Here is a 26,775-nt window from a genome sequence, read left to right as displayed (position 1 = left end):
ATAACGGACGTAAAATGCGACATGATTCCTTCGGCAAATGCTATAGCCATCATCGTTATTTCCCTCATTAAACTTATAACAGTTCCGTGTATAGTGTTCCATTATACATAGGCAACCATTACGGTATTTTCAACAGGTGCGAAATAATTTTTACTGTAGCAGGAGCATAAAAAAATTTATACCGTTTCCCCACAAAACATAGTTAGTGCAACATGCGGCTGCTACAGAATCATCCGCCAACAACACATGTTAAAACTTATAACTAAGTCAATGATTCACTGCTACAAGTCGGTTTAACAAGCGCGTTTGGAACCAGGTTTGTCTTCAGCCAAAAAGGCCAACGTAAAGAAAATTTACCAAATAATTGACAAGTGCAGTGAAGCGAAACCGACAAAACAATCAGCGCTGGATAGCAGAAAAAATCCACATGCGTTTCATTTTTAACTGTTTTCAAAATAAGAAACGAGTGATAGTGTTTCTTGCACACAAATGCAGATGTACTTAATTAAAAAAATTTGCATATTTTCTGTTTTAAGTTTTCATTCAGTAATTTGTTACGTTTGGTTAACACTAGTATCTTGAACGTTGCATACAGAATCAAAAGACCATACATTAGTAGAATAAACTGGATCATTTTATAAATCTGTCTATCTACGCCTAAAGATTAAAATGAGTTACGAAAGAGCTGTGTAAGTATGCCATGTTTTTGAGTGTGTAAACATGTAGTACATAGTTGCAAAATAAAGTAAAAAATCTCTCAATGGGGCATCAATTGGAGATCAGTATGTTCTTGATTTGAAATTTGTAACAGGTATAATCCTGTAGTATGCATTTAAATTAGCAATGTCTTACACATATTAAATTCATAGTAACACGAAAAGCAGAAAAAAAATGGGGAAAAGGGTAATGTTGTGCATTTCTAAACCATTCTTGTTCCAGAAAAATAGGAAATACATATATTTCTTTAGCACTTTTTTCTGCCTGATTATGTTTTTGTGCAAATACAGCAAATCAGGAAAGAATTGTTTATTATGTTGTTGAAGCTTATTTAAAATTTTTATTTCTTTCTTGTTTTTTTTAAATCTTTCTTTACAATCCACATATTTTTCTGTTTTCTGCTTCTCCCCTGAAATGGGTCTTTTTAACAGCATTGCTAGGTGTTGATTATTGTGTTTTAACCTATAGCCCCATCAGTCACCCACACAAGAAACAACAGCTTTTTCTGCAGGTGTAAACAAATAAAAGTTATGACAACATTGGCTAATGTGGAGATCAAAATAGCTGTAATAAATCCTTAAAAAAATTTAAAATGTGTGAATATGCTAAGCTGCCCTTATAGTTTTGTTTAACTTTGTCCCTGCAATTACTGATTAACTATTGTTGGCTGCAGAGTGATTTGCTACCATTGGTGTTTGTCTGAAAATCAATCTGCTAATATGCACTGTAAAGCAAAAAAATAAAATAACCAATGACTACTACATAACCAAAACCACCAATATACAAAAAAGCATTTTAGAGCAAAGTTTAAAAATGTTATTGTTGGTTTATTGATAATAATAGGCCTACAAGCAACAAGTGATAAATTGATGTTTGTCCACATTGCACCTGTGGCATTTTTGCTTTTGCAGACCCACATACTGTCAAGGTGACCACACCTTCAATGTTCCCATGAGCTTGTTTGCAAACAACAGGCAGAATCTTTGTGAGCGTCTTCAAAAAGTTGAAGAGCTTCCGAAAAATTCTGTTGTTCTCCTTCAAGGTGGTTCACAAGTGTCACAGGATTCAACTGATCGTGATTTAACTTTCCGTCAGGTAGGGTAAATGCATATATTATTAAATCAAACTGTGTAAAACAGGTATATAACGTATATGTGCCTGAAGTCAATACCGTTTTACCATAACACATGTGTATAATAAGATTGACATTTGGACCTCCATAACTCAGCAAATCAAAAAAAATTTTTTTTTCCAGGAATCCTATTTTCAATGGTGTTTTGGTGTGAGTGAAGCCGATTGCTATGGTGTGATCAATGTCTCCACAGGCAAGGCAACTCTGTTTATTCCAAAGCTTCCTGAAGCATACAGAGTTTGGATGGGTGAAATCCACCCACCTAGTCACTTTCAAGCCAAATATGCCATCGATGACGTGAAGTTTATTGAACAGGCAAGTCGAGTTCAACTGCATACCACAGTAGCAAAAACACATGGCATGTGGCCTTCAAATATTGCACGCAGTTAATTTGTATGTAATGGTATGTGCCAAAGGTGATAACAAACAGCTTAAAAACACACAACTGGTTACATTTCTCACAGCTGAAGTAATCATTATTTTATTTTTTTATTTAGATTCCTGATGCGTTGAAAGAAATGAAGACTGGTACACTTCTGACACTTGTGGGTTTTTATTGGTTAGTTTGTAATTGTGTATCATTTTTTAATGCTTTGTTTTGTTTCTTTTAGAGAGGTGTAAACACAGACAGTGGACTTACAACCAAGGAAGCAGCTTTTGATGGTATTAGCGAGTAGGTACACTTTCCCCCTTATGATCTATGAAGTAAAGTTCAACGATCTGTTATATTTTAGAAATATATATATTTTAGATATATTTAATAAAATCTTCAGTTACCAACCTAAGAACAAAATTTGTGTCATGTTAAAAAAAACCACAGTTGGGATATAAATCCATAACTGGGATTAGCCCTGAAGCATCGATGTCGGCCAGCGATCATGGACTCATACAGAAATCAATGTACGCCAGACCTATTAATGGTGTCATGCAGGTCACCAGGCATTCAATAATAGTGAGGCGTAGGCTAGAAAAATCTAGCCTTTGGTGGGATTTGAACCCATGACAGTGGTCTTTCCATGACTCACGGCCTACCAACTGAGGTGCACAGGCTCAATGAATGCCTGGTGACCAACTGATTTAATATGACACCTTTAATAGGCCTGGTGTATTATGATGGTTATAAAACACTTTTTTGTATGGTATGCATATTGAGTTAGGTTACCCAAAATGTTGTGCCTGCAACATATATTTAACACACTCTATGATATAGGTTTAATGTGAACAACATGATTCTTCACAAGAATATCAGTGAGTGTCGGGTAATCAAAACAGACTTAGAATTACAAGTGTTACGGTATGTCAATCGAGTAAGCAGCGAAGCACATAAGGAGGTAATGCGGAGAGTGCGACCAGGATGGATGGAATACCAAGCAGAAAGGTAAGTGGTCTTTTGAGAAATGTGGGACGACTTTTTAACTATCTTCTCGAAATAAAAAATAAAAAAAAATGTTTGCAATGGACTGCCTTCTGTGTTTACCAACAAACATAAGTTTTCTGCATGACCAACATTGCTGGATATACGTCTGCCTCATAAGGTTGCTTTTTATTATTTACAACTTGAAAGAGGTTAAATAAATATTTGAGGTGTAGCACAAAAGCAGGTAACTAATTAACTTATGGTTTGTACCAGGAACATCTTGTTTACTATGTAATTTTTGTTTAATATTTACAAGCATATTATACTGACCAATTTATATGGATGGATTTTCACAAAAAATATTTTGATGTTTTTTTAAAAATTTTAATGTCTCAAAATATACTCATGCCGTTGCTTTTGCATTTTCAAGTTATTTCAATGTTTCGTGTTAAATGTACTTTATTTCTGATTTAGCCTCTTTCAGCACCATGTATACACTCATGGTGGTTGTCGTCATGTTGCATACACTTGTATTGGAGCAACTGGTGATCATTGTGCAATCCTACATTATGGTCATGGTGGAGCACCAAATGACAGGAAGATCCTAGATGGCGATATGTGGTAAGTTGCTTTAGTTGTGTTGTTTACCCTTTATGTAACTTGAAACACAATTTTTGTTAGGGTTAACATATTGCATGTTAGGGTTAAGCTACTATTTTTTTTTTGATTATGTTACATGTTTCCGAACAAATAAAAGTAAGAATATTGTTTGAACTTTTTAAGCCTTTTTGATATGGGAGGAGAGTACTATTGCTATGCAAGTGACATCACATGTTCGTACCCAGTCAATGGCAAGTTCACTGACGACCAGAAAGCAATCTACAATGCTGTGCTGAAGGCCAACCGAGCTGTACAGAAAGCACTGAAACCTGGTAAAATGAATTAAACTGCTATCTAGGCTGTTATGTATACTACAATGAATTATGCTACATGACTTTTCACAATAAGCGAGGGGTCTCACAACAAGTCTTCAACCCCATGTCAGGTTTAACTGTTCCACTTGAAAAATAAAAAAACACTAAGAAATTAAAATTGAAAAATAGAACTACCAAAAAATAAACATTTTCATTTGTTCTTGTTTTCTTGAAAACCGTAACTAGTGCTTCATAAACTGTAGGCCATAGCCTTTACAAAGCAGCATGAGGTTCCAAACAATTACTTGTAGGCAACATGCCAACTGAAATAAGTAGTCACATTTTGAAATTGGGTGGGTTGGGAAGCTAAAAACTTGTGAATGCCAAGCACATTACTGCCCAGTAAATAGGCTTTGGCTGCAAGAAAAAATAATAGCAAACAAGTATAAATTGTTGGAAGTTGTATGCCTGTTACCAAGTGGAACTAAGGAAACTGTGCAGGATTGCAACTTGAAAAACCACATTGTCCATATCAGGTGTTTCCTGGGTTGACATGCATCTGCTGGCTGATCGGGTGCAACTTGAAGAACTCAAAAGAATCGGCATTATTCATGGTGACGTAGAGGAAATGATGAAAGTGCGACTTGGAGCTCTGTTCATGCCACATGGTCTTGGACACTTTATGGGCCATGATGTGCATGACGTTGGGGGATATCCAGAGGTTCAATTATTTTGTACTACAGTGCATTTAACACATACAGTTGCAGCACAACTGAAGTGCTGATAACAGAACTTAACTAAAGATGGGTGTAGCCTATTACCCAGCATCACTGTTTATGATGCATCAAAAATAGATTTTGCAGCAAGTCCGACCTAAAAACCATCAAATGACTTCTCCCTGCACTCAATAATTTATGAAACAATATGGAAAACCATTAGATGCATCATAACTTCAAACCAAAACAGCTAAGATGCCAATGACATGCAAAACTGTTGTTGCACGACTGATCAAAATCAACTGTAACTAGAAGGGTGGCTTAGCACATATTGCCCTTGCATATACACTATAACCTATTTTAAAACATAAATATATTTCCTATGCTTATTTTGCATTGGGTCCCATATTAGTCACCGTCTTTTATAACTTTAGTCGTTTCTGCAGGCAAAAACTCATGGGTCCCCACACATGCAAAGTTGTAGATAATGCATTTCAAGCGATAACGATGCAAAAGTCGGGTGTTGTAAGGTAAAACACAGTGATCGGCACTGGGCTTAAATAATAATACTATGTAGAATACAAACTATAAAATTAGATTCACCCCAGATATTGGTTAAAGTATGTCATATTTAGCGTTTTAAAAAAACTGACCCATTTTAGGGGGCTAGTAGGGCAACTAATTGGGTTCGACACACAAACTAAAAAATATATAAAAACCACAATGACTCAATCAATAGTACTGCAAAATTTCAGCCCAATCCACCAATGTTTAAAATTTCGACCACTAGAGGTGTTTTGAGCAACAACCGTTACTGTTTCTGACGTCATAGGGCTGTTAACAAGCCCCTAACTGCCATGGCGCAAAAACGACCACCAAGAAACCCACCAACGAGCAACAAACAACTGGTTGCCCTTGTAACACTATTGCTCCAAAGAAATCTTTCGTTTGTGGTGCCCAGTACCATACAAATACGTTTTACACTTTAGGGGCTTGTGGGGTAAATGTTAGGACTACAGGGTTGAACACAACAATTGACACCTATAAATGGCATACTATACAAGAAATCCAAATTTCAGCCAATTCTGACACTGTTTAAAAACTGACCCATTTTAGGGGGCTAGCGGGGTAAATACTGGGGTTATCAACAAAAACAAAGTGGGATGCACATCTACATGAATATATCTACCATCTGTGTAAATTTCAGCCAAATCCATCAAACATTTGATGGAAAAACGAGTCGGACAAACTTTGGGTAAAAACACCCATTTTAGGGGGCGAGCGGGGTAAATACTGGGGTTATCAACAAAAACAAAGTGGGATGCACATCTACATAACTATATCTCCCATTTGTGTAAATTTCAGCCAAATCCATCAAACATTTGATGGAAAAACGAGTCGGACAAACTTCGGGGAAAAAATACCCATTTTAGGGGGCTAGCGGGGTAATTACTGGGGTTATCAACAAAAACAAAGTGGGATGCACATCTACATAACTATATCTACCATCTGTGTAAATTTCAGCCAAATCCATCAAACATTTGATGGAAAAACGAGTCGGACAAACTTTGGGTAAAAACACCCATTTTAGGGGGCGAGCGGGGTAAATACTGGGGTTACCAACAAAAACAAAGTGGGATGCACATCTACATGAATATATCTCCCATTTGTGTAAATTTCAGCCAAATCCATCAAACATTTGATGGAAAAACGAGTCGGACAAACTTTGGGTAAAAACACCCATTTTAGGGGGCGAGCGGGGTAAATACTGGGGTTATCAACAAAAACAAAGTGGGATGCACATCTACATAACTATATCTCCCATTTGTGTAAATTTCAGCCAAATCCATCAAACATTTGATGGAAAAACGAGACGGACAAACTTCGGGGGAAAAAATACCCATTTTAGGGGGCTAGCGGGGTAAATACTGGGGTTATCAACAAAAACAAAGTGGGATGCACATCTACATAACTATATCTACCATCTGTGTAAATTTCAGCCAAATCCATCAAACATTTGATGGAAAAACGAGTCGGACAAACTTTGGGGAGAAAAAAAAAAGGAAGAAAAAGAAAGAAAACAATTTGAGTAAAATCAATATGTGTCCCCTTCAGGGAAGGGGACCCATAATTATACTATTCAGTTTGGTTTCTCCCACCCAAATAACAAAACATATCCGTTTCTAGGTATTAATCTTGACTAATTTTCGTAGTGCACTGTGCACCATTAGGTGAATTACATTCTGTCATAACTCTGGTGTCTTACAGGGTGGTCCAGCCCGCAGAAGTGAAGCTGGGCTTAAGAGTTTGCGCACAGCACGAACTATGGAAGCTGGTATGGTGCTCACCATCGAACCTGGCATTTACTTCAACTGGACGGTGAGCCTTGGAGTTTTAAACTTGTACATAATGCACCACAGTGTTCGGGCATGTGCAGATTGTCACGTCTCAGCTTATTACGTGATTTGATCGCCCTTATCACCAGTTTATTACATTGTTTTCAGGTTATCGAAGAGGCGTTACAAAACCCTGAATGGTCAAAGTTCATCAATGAGCAGGAAATAAGAAGATTCCAAAACTTTGGTGGTGTAAGTTCTACATATTTTTCTGGCCTTTTTTCATATTTTATTAAATGTGAAAAAAATGAATTTAGTTTCTGCGGTCTAGGGTTTGGGCAGGGGTGTCAAACCTTTTAAATGGGGGCCTACTTTTATCAGGTGAAAACATCCGCGGGCCAACGATATTTTTGGCGAAGTTTTTAATCATATAGATATAACGCACGAATATTCGGGATGTAAAAAAATGAGAATTGTTGCGACAACACCATGTATTACTTCCTTTTTTCACGGTAAATAAATGTCCATGGAAAGCTTTTGCGTGAAGTCACAAGCCGCCACAACCTAAAAACTTAATCCTAACTATGGCGGGCCATGCGCAACACATTTTGAAACAACATACGCTGGTCACGTGAAATTTCGCCACAGGCCGCACTTTGGACACCCCTTGATTGTTTTTGTAAGGTTATTCAACATTAAGGTTTTTACCAGAGGATCAGAAATGGATTCACTCTTATTGTGTAGGTTCGGATCGAGGATAACGTTGCAGTCACAGAGGATGGGATGGAAATGTTGACTTGTGTCCCACGTGACATAGAAGAGATCGAAGCACTGATGGCTGAGGGTAGGAGAGCACCGGCTCCCCCCACCGGAACACTTCTGCCCAGTGACAAACAGTGATTGTGAAAATACATTCCTTTGTTCCGCATTTGTTAATTTACTAAGCAACCGTGTTGTTTAATTACCATTTGTTTTTTCTGTACAATGGCAATATTACTGTTCAAACATCGTTATGCACCATTGTACAAAAGTTACGACAAATTTCATTACCAGCGATGTAGTAAACACTTTATTGAAGCTTTTAAATTTTGGATGTGTTTACAGAAAAGTTGACTCAAAATGAATTTTTTACTTGTTTGGAAGTGTAATGAGAGACACTCGTTTGTGTAGCAAAGCACTTTAGCCATCATGTGGTGCAAAAGTACAACAAATTTAGAAGAAACATTTGTTCACCATCGTTTAATTGTGTGCCGATTGTTCACCCTTGATTTTTCAACCAGTGTTTTTTGCCACAATTATCTTCACTTTATTGCAAATAAACTCCCGATTCGCCGACAGGAGTAAATGAAACAAATTCACCACGTAGGCTACATGAGCATACCTGGACTTACTGCAGAATTATATGTGTGGAAAATGTAGCATTCCAGCATAATAGGAACAAGTTTTTCGACATTTCATCGAAACCGCAGCAACCAAGTGTTCCGCAATCTCTGACGCACTTACCTATTTTTCCGGACTAGCTTTGCCAATAGTGATTCGGGTTTGGTACAAATATGGGTAATTGGTGGCAGTTGAAGCTTTCTTTGAAAACAGGGCAATATGAGTAAAGTTGCTTGGTTTGACACGCAGCAAAAGCAACAATGCATAACTATGAGATGCTTCAATGAAAGATACTAAACGTTTGGATACAACTTGGAAAGTTTGGTGAGACTGAAAAGGTGGTAAAACAGGACACGCTAAGAAATCGTGTCGTTTCGCTGAAGATAGTCGCAATTAATTAACTCATGAAATATTTGTTCATCACAATCATCATTGAATTTTTCAGTATGACTTACTGTAAAATATTTTGGAATAAAAAAATATTTGTTAGAACTAAATTTGGGAAGGTCTTGCAAAGGTTGAAGGTTATATAAGAGTTTTGTACAAGAAAAAAAGTTGACATTCGCATTGAAAAAAAAGAAGATTTTCCATTTATTCTAAGCGTAACCAGCAAATCTAGTGATAAAAATGGGAGTTTGGGTAAAGCTGATAATTCTTCTCTCAAGTTTGGTTACAAACTCCATGCAGCATAGGATCGACATGGGAACATGTTCCTGCTCATGCAGCAACGACGACAATCCGGTACTAAGTTATATTATAAGGGTGTAATTATGTTTTCTTCAAACTTTCTATTTCATTTAACAGCTCCTAGTGGGCCAGGGACAAGCCAAAAGTCTGCAAGGCCCTCCTGGAAAACGTGGTCCACAGGTTAGTATTAGCCTGTGAAAATTAGTAGGCTTCAACCGGAACTGAAAAAGCGGGGGTAAGTATACTCTTTACTGTTGGTAAATCCAACAGATCAGTGCTCTTTAACCGGTGTGCACGGTGCACCAAAATATGCATGGGGTGCGCACCAGTACGAAAAGGTATACATGGTGCATCACAAACTTTTAATGAACCATTAATATTTGACCTTCAGGATATTAGAAAAAAGATGTAGGTTTCAACTGATGTATAAATGAACCTATGTACGTTTTTTTAAAATGTTGATGTCTAACACATTCAGTGCGCTTGACGTATATCTACTTTAAAAGACGTTTTGCACACAGTGCAGATTGACGTTAATTTACGTCAAAAGTTTTTGATCAAAAATGTTTACGTCAAAAGTTTTGATTTTAAGTAAACAGGGTGCATGAGTTCGTCACAACAACTTTAAGGGTTCACCAAACCAAAAAAGGTTGAAGAGCACTGCAATAGATAATCGATGTAATATTGACAAAGTGACAAAAGAAACACAGAGCAACTATAGTTATATGCATTATAAGGTGTGGATTGAAAAGTGTGTTTTAGGGTCTACCAGGCGTTGCAGGTCCAGCAGGCAACCCGGGTCAACCAGGACCTCCCGGAGAAGGTATGTTGTCAACGTTTAAACTTAATGAGGAAAAAAACTAGAACTCCATGCAATACAATACATAAAGTAACCCAACTTTAGGATCAAATGCAAATATTTCAGTGTGCTTAAACAAGGGATGCATAGGCCAATCCATGTCTGATGTAAGCTAAATTCCAAAGGGTGTGTAACCCAGTTTAACCTTTAACCCCTTCAAAATTACTCAAACATTTTTTGTGTCTCTTCATAAACCTCCGAACAAAACTAGTTACAAATAGATTTTACAGGCAGCATAGCCTAGGCTACTATCAGGTTATGAGTTGAGTTTATTTCGGTTGGTTAAAGACAACATAGCGACACAATTGCACAAAAATCACGAAGCCGGAAACAGCTGCGCAACGTTAAAACGTTATGGAGCACATAAAAGTGTCGGGCACCATTGGTGGATGAGAGCCAAAACGCGCTGCAGCTACACCGTCATTACAAGGCGTTAAGTGACTGGGGATCAGGCTTTAAGCTGTAAAAGTAGCCTTTTAGACATCTTTTGTCTAACTTGTTTGTATGAGTATTTAAAAAAATATCCATGTTATAAATTTCCTTGTCGTTGTTGCCTTGTGTTTCTACTGTTCCATTTTTTTTTCAGCGCCCACAACTTGGAGACATATTGGTAATAACGCCATAAAACTCATTTGTGTATTTATTTAAATTAAAATTACAACACATAGGTGTATTGGCGTAAAGTTGTTTCTTTCCTTGGTATTGTATCGATTTCGTTTGTGTAGGAGTCGGGTCAGACCTCGGTAGCTCGGGAAGACCAGGATCATCTTGCAACGATTTATACCAGCAAGGGCAACGGAATGATGGAGTGTATTATATCAAGCCAAGCGCACACTCGTCTACTTTTCAGGTGCAGCTTTACGTTAAATTAAACAACACTTAACGGATTTGTGCTCGGGGGAGCTATTCGCGAGGATTCAAATCAAGTTTGCTAAATTCCAACAAAGGGCGTAAAAAAGAGTACATTTATTTCAGCTTAAGAAACTGAATAAAAGCTTATAGGAACGAAGTTTTTAAGTTCGTATTGATGAGATTTTTGCTATAAAACCGCAAAAAACCCTAACCGTCAGTTAGTACTTTTTTAACAACTATATATTGCTTTTAAATACTCGTTAATGCTCTTTGCGCTCAATGGCGGATTTAGCAAAGCTTTGTCAATAGCTAAACCGACGTTGTTGGCAATTGAAGACAATGTTCGGGTCTAAAAAGACAGTAACCTTAACTCGTTTTGGTGGCGGTTACCAACATAATCCATCTTTTGTCAATTTGTTACCTTTGGGCCGCGCACGATTACTTGAAACGCTGTTTTATCTCTGATCGATGGAAAGCATATTACAAAATATCAATTATGGCATCAACATTAGGGTATGTCGTAATCGTAATCTATGTTTTGTTTACAGGTATACTGCCATTTTATGACACAAGAGGGCTGGACACTAGTTGCTAGCGTTCACGAGAATAATCCTGAAGGAAAGTGTACGACTGGAGACAAGTGGTCTAGCGAGCAAGGAAACCACACCTCCAGTAAGTAAGCAAACCGACGGCGAACGTAACGACTACAAAAACGATGTGTCTTTATGTTTTTCGAAAACGTGTTTCGGCTGGCAAATTGGCTAATATTTTTTCCTCCAAAAATTACTTTAGAATACTATACAATGCACCCATCAACAAATTAAGAAACTCCTAGATCATGTAGGTAGTAAGTAGAGCCATTTTTAAAAAATCACGTTTTGGGGGCCTGTAGGTGAACCGCACTGTCTATTCGGGGTCAAACTTTAGGAGGATCACTTTTGGATAACTAACTAACGTGTGTGTATATTTGAATACGTTTATAGCACACTTTATTGACAAATGCGTGGTACAAACCAGCGTTAGACAGAGAAAAAAATACGGACAAAAACAATGCGAACGGTGGCTCTGGGTAAAATTCAAAGCCAACAAGATCGCCCCCAACTAACATGCAATAAATGTATACGTGAAAATGTATTTTTTAGCTTCGGAGAAAAGTGCTTGGATGACTTTGGAAACTTTTGGGAACGTTGAATCGGTGACCAGTGCGGATTACAAGAGTCCGGCTTACTTCGGTATAGAGGTAGGTTTTTGTGTTAAAATAAGCCGAAGCAACAACTTGACGATCAATAGGCTACTGTGTTTCAAAACCGACCTTGCTTTTTAGACTGTGCATTAGTCAAACAACAAAGCACAGGAAAGTTTTCTAAATTAACAATATCACAACACGTTTCGTTCCTAAGTTTTTTTTTTGGACACCCTGGTTGACTTACTCTCCGATTCAGCTATGGAAATGCATAATAAACAACTAATTCCTCTCTACTCTATAATAACAGAGCAGCAACGTTATGCTTTGGCACGTGGCCGAAGACACAAAAGTCGAGTCCCTGTCAGCAGAAGCATCGCTCAAGTACAAGACGACCAATGATTTTTTGGCTGGAAGTAACCTGTATGAACTCTTTACAGAACGCTACCCACTTACAGCGCAGGGTAAGTGTTCTAAAATGCACAGCAAAAATGAATTTCAATTGAAAAAACAATTACTAATCCTGGTTAAACTTAAAACTGTTACCAAGTATTAATAAACGCATTGTCAAAGCGAATCTGATTTTGTGTACCAAAGTAGGGTATAAGCAAGGATGGATAAAGCCTTTAAATGTTAGAATTTGGTGCCGATTGCAGTGGTTGCTCGTGACTGGAGCCTTTCCAACTCCAAAAATCCCTCCAGCTTTGAAAGCCAATTATATATGACATATGAAGAGTCCCAATGCATACACGACCGCCAGTTTATACATTTCAATTAAAACACATGTAAATGACCGCATAAACTTGTCTCCGAGTCAAACTTTTCGTCTGCATCTCCTAAAAATTACCATCTTTCGTGAAGTAATAAACAATACCTTCGAAAATGGGCGGAAACCCTTTTGTTTAGGAAAGTTATCTTAATTCATTGTCCACAAATAAATACGTATCGTTAAGCCACATTAAACGCCGCAGATTTCCTTACCCTGTCTTTGGAGGTACCCTGATATCGATTTAACAGAACCCTATGATTAAATCGGTATTCTATGCTTAAGGAACGCCCGTTTTGGGTCAGCTACGGGCGGGTGCTTTGGAAGACTTCATGATCCGAGTTCAAGCGAATGCTGAAGATATTACGGACCAAGTTAATGACTTCAAGACTTACTCATACGATTGTTCGAGTATGGAATGTATCAGCGATGGAGGAAACGACATTTTTGATACTGGAAACCAGGTTGAAGTTTGCAAATCATTAAAAATATACGAAACCCTTCTGTACTTATAGCTTGTTATTTATATGCAGTCGATATTTCAGTTAATCGCAAATATAGCGCATGCAAATCTTAAACGGCAGTCAGCATCATTTAATCCGGTTAATCGCAAGTAAACACTTGGCAATTACACTTTCCTTGATTCGCGTGGTAAAATGCAAGTACTCGAGTCGGAAAGGTAAGTTATACTGGATCAATGACCAAACTTGATTTAAAGCGCAGAAAGGCATAAATCTCATTTATACGCGTGTACCAACGAAACGTATGCAGGTTTTGTTGGTTTCGTCAATATCAATATGTGTGAAACTCACACCCCACATTATCCTGTTTAATTCAAGGCGCCAAGACACAATACGCGAACATCGTAAACTGTATTGCTGTTTATCTCGACTATTCATCACAGAAAGCATCTGTTTTTACCACTCTAGATCCAATACGCAGTGAATTCCCAAACCAGCTTCTCTTCAAATCTGGTGTACGGTCAAGACTACAGGGAAAACGGTGTCAGAATAAAGACATGGGCCGGCCACCCCTTCGTTGGCCTAGCATGGATTGAAAACCAACAGGGCTTGATCAGCAGCTTCGCGTTAAAGGTAAAGCTCAATACCAACACTAAGGCTAACTAGAAGGGTGGCTTAGCACAGTGATTTTCAACCGGTGTTCCGCGGAACACTAGTGTTCCGTGAAAGATCGTCAGGTGTTCCGCGAGTAATTTGCTGGTTTGAATATAGGATTCTAATGTTTCAGACTTCTATGGTTTGAATAGTGCTTTATGTCAAACACCGGTCGAAAATCGCTGGTTTAATACAATAGGCGGAAATAGGTTTTCTTTTATGAAAATAATGATCCGCCATCCCCGATTGGAATGTTCTGTAGTGATTGGCTTCATTTATTGTTGTGTAATATTAAGACTCGTTGTCTAATAATGAAATAGCTGAATCGCGGGAAAATTGCTGACCGTTGGTGCAATTTAGCTTTGGGTGATCTTTAAAAATAATATAACATTTAAACGCTGTTTCAGTCAACACGAGATTCAACAAATTTTCTGACGTTCAGCATAATTGCTTGCGCGGAAAACGATGAATCACGGAACAGTCAGTGCTAGGCGAATATTGTATTTAGGTACAATACTAGTTTCAATGATACGTTTTCGTAAAACTTCCCCCGACTTTAATAGCGCTATATGAGCGTTTTCATCCGTTTTAGTGATTACGTGATGTGCGATTTAGCGTTTTAGTGTCACCCTGACCCTATAGTTGTTTCATTGCATCAAAATTTCGTTTGGTGTTCCGCAAACATATTTTAATGTATAAAGTGTTCCGTGGCTCAAAAAAGTTGAAAAACACTGGCTTGGCACATATTGCCATTGCACATACACTGTGACCTATTTATTAACATATATTTACATCTGACACTTATTTTATATTGGGTCCCATATCATCCACTGTCTTTTATAACCTTAATTGTTTCTGCATGCAGAAACTCATGGGTCCCCACACAAGCAAAGTTGTAAATAATGCATTTCAAGAGATAACAATGAGAAAGTTTGGCATTGTAACGTCAAACACAGTGATCGGTACTGTGCATAAATAAATATGCTATATGGGGTACAGACTATTTAAATTCATTCCATTTTTTGTTTTTCTATTTTATGACTATCTGAAAAAAAAGTGTTAAAGAGTGAGAAAATGGCTAAGACACAACAATCAGCTCCTATGAATGGTGAATTGCATTTGACTGTAGGGGTCCAGTGGAGTAAATGATAGGTACTACAGAGTTTAACACAACAACCAACACCTACAAATGATACACTCTACAAACTGTCCAAATTTCATTTAATTCATACATTGTTTAAAAAATTAAACCATTTGGGGGGCTAGTGGGGTAAATGTTAGGGCAACAGGGTTAAACACAACATTCTACACCTATAAATGGCACACTCTACAAGCTATATAAATTTCATTCAATTCTGAAATTGTCTACAAAATGGACCCATTTTGGGGGGCTGGTGGGGTAATGTTGGCGTGACAGGGTTGAACATAACAAACAACAACTATAAATAGCACACTCTATAAGCTGTCCAAATTTCATCAAATTCTGACAATGTTTTAAAAATTCACCCTTTTTAGGGGGCTAGAGGGGTAAATATTGGGGCTACAGGGTTAAACACAACAATTGACACCTGTAAATGACAAATTCTGTAAGCTTTTGAAATTTCACTAAATTCCGACACCGTTTAGAAAACTCACCCATCTTAGGGGGTCAGTGGGGTAACTGATGGGGTTTAACACCCAAAAATAGAAAATATGAAACTAAGATGACCCAATTAACAGTCATGAAATTTTTTATCCAAATCGAACAATGTATAAAATTCTGACCACTAGAGGTGTTATCAGCAACATTCGTCAACGCTTCTGACGTCATAAGGCTGTTAACACCCCTCTGACTGGCATGTGCAAAAACATCCACCACACACAAACACAAGTACCGTATGTACTGGTGCCTTTATTATACCATTACACCACAGAAATCTTTCGTTTGTGGTGCGCAGCAACATACAAAAACGTTTCACTTTGGGGTCTAGCGGGTAGATACTGGGGTTATCAAGTCAAACAAAGCAAATGGCACATCTGCATAACTATATCTACCATCTGTGAAAGTTTTATCCAAATTCACCAAAGATTTCATGCCAAAAGTGCATGGACAAACTTCACTGGAGAAAAAAGAAAAAAAAACAAGAAAAAAAATGAGTGAAATCAAGATGCGCCCCCTTCAAGGAAGGGGACCCATAATGATAACATAACAATAAAGTTTGATTGATCAAATATTTCCAAACTATGGTGCAATGGTTTCTTTGGCACCCATTTTACGCATTAAAAAACAGCAGTGCTTCATCATAGTCTGTGTTGATCAGTATCTGAGGCAATCAATTGTTCGGAAAAAGGTTCTACATTTGGCCTACATGCATTTAAGTGGTGCATTAAATTCAAAACACTGTGTTGTTTCTCTGAGCTGAATCTGTACAATAATCTAGCCAAATACTGCCGAAGCCTACAAGACCAAACCTTAACAACAACATAGGACTTGAGTTAGTTATATGTGGCCCCAGACACAATGGGTTAAGTTTTTTAAGCCATGTTTGTTTATAGGTGACAAGCAACATGGGAGCAGATGGAAGTGGAAGTGTTACAACCATACAGGGAACAGTAAGAGTAGGACAAATGTATGCAGAGTACAAAGCAAACCATGTTTATGGAGCATCGGATCCAAGTTGCGCACAAACCTTTTTCTATGTGGTAAGCATAAAAACAGTGTCCAAAGATAAGTTGTTCCACTGACTTTTAAACAACACAAACTCTTACTTTCAAAGCAACACACTCCAACTTAATTAGAAGAAAAAATGAATGTTAGATTTAAACATTTTTAGAGATCACCAGCTTGGCATTCAGTTTCACCATCAAGCATTACAACACCAATGTGGCAAACATCATCCACTGGTGAACTCAATGACGTGTTTTATGTGCAGGGATCAATGAGAAATATTCTTGTGGGGTAAAATACTTAACTACTAGTTTTTTAGACACATATAAGGGTTGCCATCAACTTAAAACCAAAAATAAGGACAACCGAAAAATTATTTTTTTATATGAAACAAAACAAACGTTTTTGAACAAATGTTTGCATTCATACAAGCCATGACACATCATATGCAAAATTTTGGTAGAAACAATCTGTTCCAGCCACTACTTGTTCATAGAAAATACTTCACACAACAGCCTCACAACAGCTCAGGTCTAGGTTTACTTTTACTCCAGCAGGGATTTGTCCAGTAATTGTTGAAAATGATACAAAAGGACTCAAGTCAAAAATAAGGACATTTCTTAGAAATAAGGACACTGAACTTTCCAAGCCCTTTAAAATAAGGATAAATCATAGAAATGAGGATGGTATGGCAACCCTGCATATAACACATCCTGAAGGGGTGAAAATATAGAGATGGAAAATGACTTCAGCATTAATTTTGTAACTAAACATTGTTGTGCAAAGTGTGACATTGTAAACAACTCTAAAAATGATTTTCAGTTTGTGTGCTAATATTAGTTATGCAATTTAATACCACATCATATTCTCTATTATGCTTACTCTGTTAATTTTTCTTGTATTTTAGTTACATGCTACTTGCAAAAAACACAGATGCTAGGATTCAACAGAATGAAATAGAAGGTGTCATTCAAGAACTTATGGAGTCTATTTCAACTGTACAAGGTACAATGTATTCTTTACATTCATTTAATTGGCACAAATTAGTGATAGACTACAAATGTTGTAAGGAGTTTAAAACAAATCAGCTGTAAAAATAGTTATAAATCAAAAACACACACAGTCATTTTTTTCAAATGGGATATAATGCTTTTCCAAGTAAAAAGTAACTCATTAAAAACAGATTTCGGGTCTAAACCGTCTCAGTCGTGCATTCTTACTAAAGCAAGAAGTGAAAATTGCATTCCAGCCATTATTTGAACCTAATTTAAGTCCCCTAAAATTCCAAAAGAGAAAGAAATGCTTAAACAAAACTACAACAAGCCAGGCTACTTCGTTGCAGACTCACATTGAGGATGGCTCATTTGGGTGTGTTCTGTCCGAAGCAAAACTAAAAGCAATTACAAACCTCAACTTTGCTATAGTCCAATATTTTATCTGGCTATTGTCTGATTCCCATATCAAATATACCTTTTAGTGAAGTTTTGTTTATACCTATGTACTTGACTTTATGTGCCCACAATTGCAGCTGCGTGTTGTAGTGTTAAACAGCTTATTGTTTTTAAAATTATTGACATGACTGTAACTGTAACCCCTTGATTATAAGCCACCATTGAACGTAAGCCACACAATAGGTTCGGTGAAAAACTTTATAAGCCACATCTTGCAAATAAATAAATGTGGTGCCTATGAGTTTAATTTTATTCCATTATCCAAGGAATTATATCAAGTTTATAATTGGTATGTTCTGCTATGTTGCACTTTCTCTGTAGTTGCAGCCTCGTCACAATGCTCCAGCGACACCAACTCTCTTGCAGTGCCAGTCAATGCAATACATGGGCGAATTACAACAACTATTCCAAATAGCACACCTGGCTTTATCCACTTCAGACCATACAGTGAAACTGGTGTACCAAGTGCAATTTGTCCTGGACTTAAGTAAGGAATAATTTGGTATTTACTAGTGATGAGACGTTACCAGATTTTCAAGCGAGTACCGATACCGAGTATGAGTACCACATGTATATACCTTTGATACCGATTACAGAGTACAACTACCGAGTACTTAAATATAGTGTTGTAATTAATGGTATATTACAAGCTAATTTATCTGCCATGGGCAGGGTACATACACACACACACACATGCAGAAGCAAGCATGTACAAAAATGTGATTTCCACATGACAACGAAAAAAATATACGTAACCTGGTGGAACTTTTCCCGATTTGTGCTGTCCGAAGCAAGTATTGGCAAAAAGTTGCCTGTATTCTTATAGTTTAAACCGGCCTTCGGTATTGAACGTTGGTATCGAAAACTGGGGTTAAATATTTCGATAATATCAATACCACTGAAATCATTCGATACCATCGCTACTGAGTACCGGGTACTCGTCCCATCACTAGTAGTTACTACCTGCAGTAGACTAAACAAAGTATATGTTCATTGAATCATGTTATTATATAATTTCTCACTCACTACTGTAAGATGTCATTTTGCAATACTTTGCAATTGTGGTGAACAGCTGTTTGCTTTTGTGCCATTTTTGCTTTGTAATATTAACAGATCAGATGGATGTAACTCTGCTCAAATGTGCATTGGAGGAACAAATGCAATGGCATATGGCAGTACAAGTGAATGTGGTGACTTTGCAGACTGGCCAACAAATAAACAAGATGAAACAATACTAATTTTTTATGGCCCTTGAACATACAGTGCTGTAATCGTTTTGTCAGCAATTTATACATTGCAAATGTCCCTGTGCCCGTGTAACAAATCAAGGCATTCATAGTAACCTTTCATGATTGGTGTCCTTAGTGGTATCTATGTTTAAAAAGACAAACAAACAAAGTTATAGCCAAATTTGTCATGTACATTCTGATATACATTTACCATGATAATGATTTTTGAGATTAATACCATTTCATGTATTGTTCTGTACAATAAAGAAATGTATTTCATAAATCCTTTGCAATATCATGCCTGTAAACACAACAGAAATGACTTTCACTTAGTACAGGGGCGGGCAACTTCTCCAGTCAGCGGGCCTCATATGGGAAAATGGAGTACTTGGCGGGCCGGATTCCTGAATCGATAGATTAATCGCGTATTTATCCAGTGATTTAAAACTGATTTTTTACCACCTAAACCAAATACAATACAGTCCAAACAATCTAACTGATATAACATAAAATTATTCACCACAGCAAATTTAATGCATACACCACAGACTTAGATACTGGTGAAACACTTACTAGGCTACACATGTGGAAACAAAGGAAACCGTGAAAGCAGGCCACACACATGGTTGGCAGATATGTCGTAACAATGGACATAAGGTGCAATGGTAACAATGGCGGGAAAGTTTTTTGCTATTGGGGAGCGTTACTGTCCGTTACAACTATAATTTGATGCAGTAAGCAAGTAGTGGGGGATTGCGGCAGACTGTGGCCACAGGCCACATTATCATGTAAGACCTGGAACTGTCTGCGGGCCGCTCAAAATCCCGTCGCAGGCCGGATCCGGCCCGCGGGCCAGATGGTGCCCGCCCCTGACTTAGTACAATTTATTTTCATCACCTTCTTTTTAAAGAAATATAACTGTATGTTTATTAATGTATTAATTTATATTTGCTTAGTTTTATGCAAAATAACAATAAGTGCTTATTTAAACTAAATCTTAAAATGCAACTGTACAAGTTTATGCTTTGGCTTTGCGTTGGACAATCCCTAAATGCAACATATGCATATTAATTTCCTCTCCACAACAAAAGCAAAAAACTCAATTAACTGTAACAACACCCACACCAAACATGCACATCTCCAAGTACATGGCTTTAATAAAAAAAGAATGTATATTGTTTAATGTCCATGAATACTAATATACAACAACATATTTCTTTAAAACTAAAAACATCTCATGACAAAAATTATCAATTGTTTTTAAGATGCAAAATAAACTCAACAAAATATTAAATTAGAACATTTTTTAATTGCATTACTCACCTGTTCATATTGTGGTCAATGAAAAGTATGATACACTTGTAAAACAATTTTCAGTTTTGCAACAATGCAGGCGAGTCGGACAAAAACAGAAGACATTGCCAGGTGTAAACGCACTTGTTCTGCTCCTTCGTTCCCGCGCTTTTTAAAGGCGACGTAAATTTAACAAGACTAATCAAACAGGAAATCCACAATTAACGAACAAAATAATACAAATAGAAATAAAAAATCTTCGTTTTTTTCGAACAGTTATTTGTTTTGAAGCGTACTAAATAATTTTAAATCAAAAGAAACTTCGTTTAAATATATTACTTTACTCTCATCCGCTTTTCCATAGTAAACAAACACATTTGATTTGACAAATGGACACGGTAAAATTGTAAACAAATTTACAACTACATTGTATCTGCAGTTCTGCACGTTTTGGGGGGCAAAATATAATTCTTAAGTGTAATTTGATACATGTTTAAAACTATGAGTAACGTTTCATCCCCTCCTGCTGACACGACAGATGAGAAAACAATTGGAGACAAGAATGCAATCGTTTCCTCAATATCCTGGTAAGTGGTATGTGTAAATAAACGTATTTTAAAAACCACAATAGCTGATGAAAAATTGTTACTATTGTCAAGGTTTTGCAACAATGAAGAAATGAGTGATATAGTTTTGAAGCTTGGAGCTGAACGATTCCATGCACACAAGTTTGTTCTTGTTTTAATGAGTGATGTTTTTCGAACAATGTGTTCAAAAAGGTATGTTTATTTAAATTGTTTTTCAGCTCCAAGTTGATGTTTTTTACAAATGCAGTGAGTCTTTTGCATCCATGGAATTCAGTTAACAATGTTGCAACCATTTTGTATCAGTGATCAGTTTTTTTGCACATTGTAATTTTCATCAAGTTTCATATTTTGCAGATGGGACCATGACAATGTAAATGAACTGGAATTAAGTGAATGCAATGAGTGCATACCTGTGTTTCCTAAGTTCCTCCACTTTTTATATCATGGAACAGTTTCTGTGAAAACCGCAACAGCACTACCTTTGCTTATGTTGGCAGACAAGTATAATGTAAAGCCACTAAAATTGAGCTGTGAAAAGTACATTCAAACACAGGTAAACACATTCTGCAAAAGCTTGTTTTATGCATTGCAAAATAGCTATTTTTTAAGCATAATCAAGCAAATTAGCTGTGCAACACAAAAATATATAAAAACTTGAATAATATCTTTCACCAGTTTTCAAGTATATGTAAGTATTTCTGACATAAAGAAGATCCATCAAATGTAGATCAATTTGACAATAGATGGAAAAAAATTATAACTTTGACAACAGGTGGAAGTAGGCAATGTAGCTGGGGCAATTCGATGGCTTCCATATCTACAGCTTTGTGGACACAAAGAGCTGGAAAAGGAATGCATAGATGTTATCATTACACAAATGGAATTAGTTTTGTCACAACACGAATTTCTGCTTCTTGGCATTGAACTGTTGAGCATTTTACTGGAACGAAATGATCTTGTAGTATTGTGTGAATATAGTTTGTATCAGGTAAGAGTTTTTGAAAGTGGGAATACTTTTACAATTTTTGTTGGATTTATTGGTTTGTAATTTCAGTTTTGGACGCAAAAAGAGGTCTGCAGTGTTGGTTGAAAATCTGCTTGCACCCCAAACTTCATATTTGCAAACAATAAACTAACATGGCAACCATTTGAAATAGGCTATTGCTGCCAGGCATAATGTATAACCAAGTATTGCTCAGCCAGCAGTTTTATTATCAGTACATTTCATGTAACATTTTAAGCTAATCAATAGTGACATTGCGAATGTTTTTAGGGGGTTGTAAAGTGGATTGAATCTCATGACAACAAGGAATTAAGCAAGCACTATCTGAAAACATTGCTTCCTTTGCTACGTTTTCCCATGATGTTTCCTGAGCAGCTTTTGATGATCGAAAGCTCAGAATTTTACCAAAGTAACAGTGACATTATTTCCCCATATCTGGCCCTTGCTCACAGATTCAGATCTCTTGTATCAGAGGTAAGGAAAGGGTTATACTGCTAGATAACAACATGATTGTTTTAACAACAGTTTTAGCAACCTGTTTAATAATGTGATCAGAATTTGTTGCATATGATTGTGACAAGGTCACCACACAATGGGGCAATTTTATCCACAGGTTTTACCTAAAACATGTTTACTTGGTTAGAAACAGCGGTGTTAATGCTTAAAATGAGGTTGCATTTAGTTGTGTGTTAAAAAATTTTCAGCTGCAATAAATATATGGGTTATCAGGTTGTAGACAATACCTTCCTGGAAGCACTGTATCGGCCACGAAACTACACACATAGTCTCTGGTGTCAGTTTGTTAACCTTGGTGCTGATCATGCTTCATTCTTCGGGAAAACCATCAAGTTGTCAACCACTAATGATCTTCTGAATAGCTCACTTCGTTCTCAGGAGCCTAACTGGCAGGTGTGGAAAATTGACCAATAAACAGTCTTGAATATCAGATAAGTTCGGTCTAGCACAAATTGCTGAGTCATGTAATTTGACAACCAATGTTCACAATGACGAACCTAAAAATTGCAAATTGCAAAACTTACATGACAAATGACATTTAGCTGCTGAAATTCAATTATCAGCCTGCTAAATTTGATGAGCCAATGTTATTTGAAAAAGTAAACTAAAATTACAGAAATTCAAAACTGTTACATTCCCTTTACAGATTCAGATTATTAATGACAAGCAAGATGGAAATGGTGGTGTAAAAATAGCGTCAAGCTGTGGTAAGTAATAAACACATTGTCTGTTAAACTGTGTTGAAGTATAAATATAAAATTGTAAAAAAATACTTTCTCTAGATGTTGGTGTTTTAATATCTTGCCTAATCGCCTTTTATCATAACAGATTATTGCAGCTAAAAGTAACATTTTATTTAACACCAAAATGTTATTAGACACAATGTCTTGGAGATTAAGAGGGCCTAGTTCATTTGCAGTATCATCTGCACCTACTTTATCAGTGCCCCTTCAGATGAGCATTAAACCACTCAAACCTCTTCGCCCAAATTTGGTAGTTGATGTTTCTATGTTTATGGTAAAAAAGGATTCACTCTACAAACATTTGGATACTGCTACTGTCAGTTTTACAGAGCTTGATTCAGGTTTGTTTTAGTTAGGCTGTGGATTTTGCACAAGTCTGTAGTGAAATTTTTATGTGAAAAGTAGTGAAAATTTTAAAGTTGCTAACATTTTTACAAAAAAATGCTGCTGACAAATACTAATTTTGTACATTTTTTTCAAAAGCCTAGATGTTTTTGCCAATTTTGTTTAACCATTGCTTTTGGACAATATCCCCACCAAACCTAATTTATCTTTTATTGTCTTGGTAAATAAATGACTGCCAATTTTATAGTTTGCAAAAAGCAGTTGCATAACAAAATAGGCCTCGATAGAATTTGAATTTAAAATGCAGCCCATAATATCCATCAAGATTTTATTTTACTTTAAAAAAATGTATTTTCCATTTTACAGGTTCTCAACCCCAAATCCCCATAACAAACCATGGGTTCACTCGTGCCACCCAAGCGCAGGGAGCATCCATATTTCAACCATCTCCCATGCATTTCACCTTCACAACATTGCCAACTCCAGTGGAAAACGACACATTCTTAAGGTTAAAAATGTTTTTCAATTGATTATTATTTTTAAGTTGCTGGAAGAAATAGTTTGCTTAAAATTTGAAAACTGTTTTATTCAAGTGTAAAATCGACTGTTGTTGTTACAAAACTTAAAGGTTACTTGCACAACCTACAGGTAATGACTCTTTGGTGTACTTTCACAACAAGACAAACTGTGAAATAACAGCTACACAGCGTTTTAAAAATTGATGAAATATAATACGTCAAAAAGTCAAACTTCTTTTGGAGTTTTTATAAGGCCAAGTACATAATGAGTAACTTAAAACAAAATGGAATTTAATCCTGTTTGAAAACAGCAAACTGGTTTGGACTAGATATTTTGCTCAAACCAGAATGAAACTCCAACCCGAAAATAGTTAAGCGAACCCGAACAAACAAAAACAACAAATAGTGAACTCGAACCAAACGTGAACCCTTAACAAGTGATTCAACTCCCTGCTTTTGATAATAACTAAAGCCCGAACATGCTTCGCCAACAAAGCACTTCTGATTTTAACCCATCCTAAGAGCGTGGTCAAAACCCAACTGCAGCACAATAATCCTGACCTTTTTTACAGACATCGTTTTTCCCGGGACGATTTCGAGCATCCCGCTGAAGTTCCGTGCGTCTCCTTCGGCCCGCACTTCGCAAGTCTGCCGAGGCCTTGTCAGTCGGTGCGTGTGGCGCTTATCATGAAACCCCGCTTCAGGACACCCACCGAACCCGCTAGTGGGTGCACCGAAAATGAGAAAAGCGACCAAGATGCGTCAGGCGTGTACGATCTACCCCTGTTGGGTTAATATTGGACTGGCGCCTGATTACCTTGTATTTACTTTTCAACTAAACAGTGGTTCCCAACCAGAGAGGAATTCCTTCCAAGGGCGGAATTTTAAAACTTTAGTGGAGAAATTTACTCTAGATTTTTTTATGTGGTTGGTAAATAGACACTTAAGCTTTGGGAATAGAACCTGTGAAGTTGATGAAACACTCAATTTTAAATGATCTTTGTATGGTTTAGCATCTACTATGTAGTCTATTAGGGAGGAATGAAAATGTTTTGAACTGTTTAAGGGAGGAATTCGTCGAAAAAGGTTGGGAATCACTAAATTAAACGTTCCTGTCTGCGACCACTGAGTTAGAAAATTTTTGTTCCATCGTATCTCATGCGTTTGTGTTTCTTTGTTCCTAGAGTTGCAAGTTAGATAAATAAGCTTTCCTACTAAAAAATAGAATAACATACATTTCACTGTCCGTCTTAGACTATAGAAAACGCCCACAGTAGTTCTTCTTTTATCAGCGAAGAATTTCTTTATCACTGAAGTTTCTTCTTTTATTATCCTACATTACATAACCACTGCATACCCTAAAGCACTATGTAATAGGGACAGTTAAGATAAAACTACTTTCCCATTCTGAACCAGTGCAATATTAACTATTCGTTGTCTAACGTTTCCACTGCTATTCCATTTGCGACAATTGCAATCAGCTTTTTTATGTTCTTTTTTCCCTATGCAATGCCCAGGTTGATTTTTTCAAACCCTGCGCGTTGACCGCCTATGTGATATGGTTATTTTGTTGTTTACGATAAACTAACCTGTGTGTATCTCCAAACGAGTTTTATGTATATGCAGTCGGCTTCAAGGAGAATTTGATATCAGGGTAGTCGAAATACGTTTGCGCAATGGAATATTCAGTTACAGCTATGAAAAGTGAGTGAAAAAATGGTAACCTTCAGAAACCAAAGGACCAAACACCGATGTGGCCATTTTTGTGTTGATTTCAACGATCCCTTATTCGCTTGGACATTTTCTGCTTTCTCGAGCAGAGATTTTTTATCATGACTAATATAGGTTACAACGAAACCGAATTAACACCGACGCTGTCATCGTTGTGTCTACAAAATAAAAATAAAACGACTTCGCCTTAAACATTACCAATGTCAAATTCTTGACGTCGTATATGTACACTGCCAACGTCATTTTCCCATAAACCACCAAGTTAACAATTTGTTCTAACAGTATTTAACAGGGATTGCCCTTGTGCACTTTCACAGGAAGGTCACGTGATCTGGACTACACGTGCGAATGTCACGTTCGCCTTTCCAAGCCAAATACCTACTTTCACGAAACGCGGAAGGAGTAAAATGTAAAGCTACAGTGCCAACGAATAACGAATATGTTCTACTGTATTATACCTGTGACCACACACCAAAAAATTCATCTTTTCTGAAGCTTCCGATTTCTAAATATTCCTAGTATTAAGGCGGCCTCGATACCATTTCGCAAATACTTCACTTCCAACCGCACCAATAGAGTGCAATGCTAAATGGTGTCAAAGAAATATAGTTGACTCAAAGGATTTTAAAACGTCTTTGGTAACAACTGGACGGGATACTGCTGACAATTGCATGGTAAAGAGGCTGCTTCTCCAAACG

At 37.0% G+C, this 26,775-nt stretch overlaps 3 protein-coding genes across 5 annotated transcripts; all 3 read left to right on the top strand.

Annotated features, from left to right (window-relative positions):
* Positions 1-14: 14 nt before the first annotated feature.
* Positions 15-8,507, top strand: LOC145205142 (xaa-Pro dipeptidase-like). Its single transcript, XM_080077799.1, has 12 exons — positions 15-689; positions 1,629-1,812; positions 1,973-2,164; positions 2,347-2,394; positions 2,461-2,522; positions 3,060-3,227; positions 3,681-3,827; positions 3,990-4,138; positions 4,657-4,841; positions 7,105-7,215; positions 7,341-7,424; positions 7,917-8,507. Exons 1-12 carry the CDS (start codon positions 670-672, stop codon positions 8,070-8,072), a joined length of 1,506 nt encoding a protein of 501 aa, XP_079933925.1. The 5' UTR covers positions 15-669; the 3' UTR covers positions 8,073-8,507.
* A 672-nt stretch (positions 8,508-9,179) lies between these two features.
* On the top strand, positions 9,180-19,659 carry LOC145210250 (uncharacterized). Its single transcript, XM_080079975.1, has 14 exons — positions 9,180-9,293; positions 9,357-9,419; positions 10,002-10,062; positions 10,824-10,948; positions 11,499-11,622; positions 12,093-12,190; positions 12,444-12,597; positions 13,185-13,363; positions 13,829-13,993; positions 16,550-16,696; positions 16,828-16,952; positions 17,569-17,666; positions 18,434-18,599; positions 19,226-19,659. Exons 1-14 carry the CDS (start codon positions 9,180-9,182, stop codon positions 19,365-19,367), a joined length of 1,761 nt encoding a protein of 586 aa, XP_079936101.1. The 3' UTR covers positions 19,368-19,659.
* A 1,352-nt stretch (positions 19,660-21,011) lies between these two features.
* Positions 21,012-25,944, top strand: LOC145205347 (BTB/POZ domain-containing protein 17-like). 3 transcript variants are annotated; one of them, XM_080078050.1, is made up of 10 exons: positions 21,012-21,228; positions 21,294-21,413; positions 21,576-21,774; positions 21,994-22,209; positions 22,495-22,698; positions 22,954-23,133; positions 23,387-23,447; positions 23,618-23,824; positions 24,195-24,336; positions 24,919-25,944. In XM_080078050.1, exons 1-10 carry the CDS (start codon positions 21,173-21,175, stop codon positions 25,139-25,141), a joined length of 1,608 nt encoding a protein of 535 aa, XP_079934176.1. In that variant the 5' UTR covers positions 21,012-21,172; the 3' UTR covers positions 25,142-25,944. The 3 variants fall into 3 exon arrangements, with proteins under 3 accessions (XP_079934176.1, XP_079934185.1, XP_079934170.1); XM_080078059.1 differs by having other exon boundaries at positions 21,013-21,221; positions 23,660-23,824; XM_080078044.1 differs by having other exon boundaries at positions 21,013-21,221.
* The last annotated feature ends 831 nt before the right edge of the window (positions 25,945-26,775 follow it).

Source organism: Phallusia mammillata, chromosome 1 (genome assembly GCF_965637545.1).
Source record: "Phallusia mammillata chromosome 1, kaPhaMamm4.hap1.1, whole genome shotgun sequence".
In the NCBI taxonomy this organism is placed as follows: domain Eukaryota; kingdom Metazoa; phylum Chordata; class Ascidiacea; order Phlebobranchia; family Ascidiidae; genus Phallusia; species Phallusia mammillata.
The sequence above is the reverse complement of the archived record's forward strand: the minus strand, read 5'-3'. Positions and strand labels throughout refer to the sequence as shown.

Excerpts from the sequence above, each read along its gene's own strand:
- LOC145205142 (XM_080077799.1), top strand. The coding sequence starts at position 670 with ATGAGTTACGAAAGAGCTGT. Across the intron at positions 4,842-7,104 it reads ACGTTGGGGGATATCCAGAG|GGTGGTCCAGCCCGCAGAAG; the intron begins GTTCAATTATTT and ends GGTGTCTTACAG. Across the intron at positions 7,425-7,916 it reads GATTCCAAAACTTTGGTGGT|GTTCGGATCGAGGATAACGT; the intron begins GTAAGTTCTACA and ends CTTATTGTGTAG.
- LOC145210250 (XM_080079975.1), top strand. The coding sequence starts at position 9,180 with ATGGGAGTTTGGGTAAAGCTGATAATTCTTCTCTCAAGTTTGGTTACA. Across the intron at positions 11,623-12,092 it reads GCAAGGAAACCACACCTCCA|CTTCGGAGAAAAGTGCTTGG; the intron begins GTAAGTAAGCAA and ends TGTATTTTTTAG. Across the intron at positions 13,364-13,828 it reads TTTTTGATACTGGAAACCAG|ATCCAATACGCAGTGAATTC; the intron begins GTTGAAGTTTGC and ends TTACCACTCTAG.
- LOC145205347 (XM_080078044.1), top strand. The coding sequence starts at position 21,124 with ATGTTTAAAACTATGAGTAACGTTTCATCCCCTCCTGCTGACACGACA. Across the intron at positions 21,222-21,293 it reads ATCGTTTCCTCAATATCCTG|GTTTTGCAACAATGAAGAAA; the intron begins GTAAGTGGTATG and ends ACTATTGTCAAG. Across the intron at positions 22,699-22,953 it reads TCAGATCTCTTGTATCAGAG|GTTGTAGACAATACCTTCCT; the intron begins GTAAGGAAAGGG and ends ATGGGTTATCAG.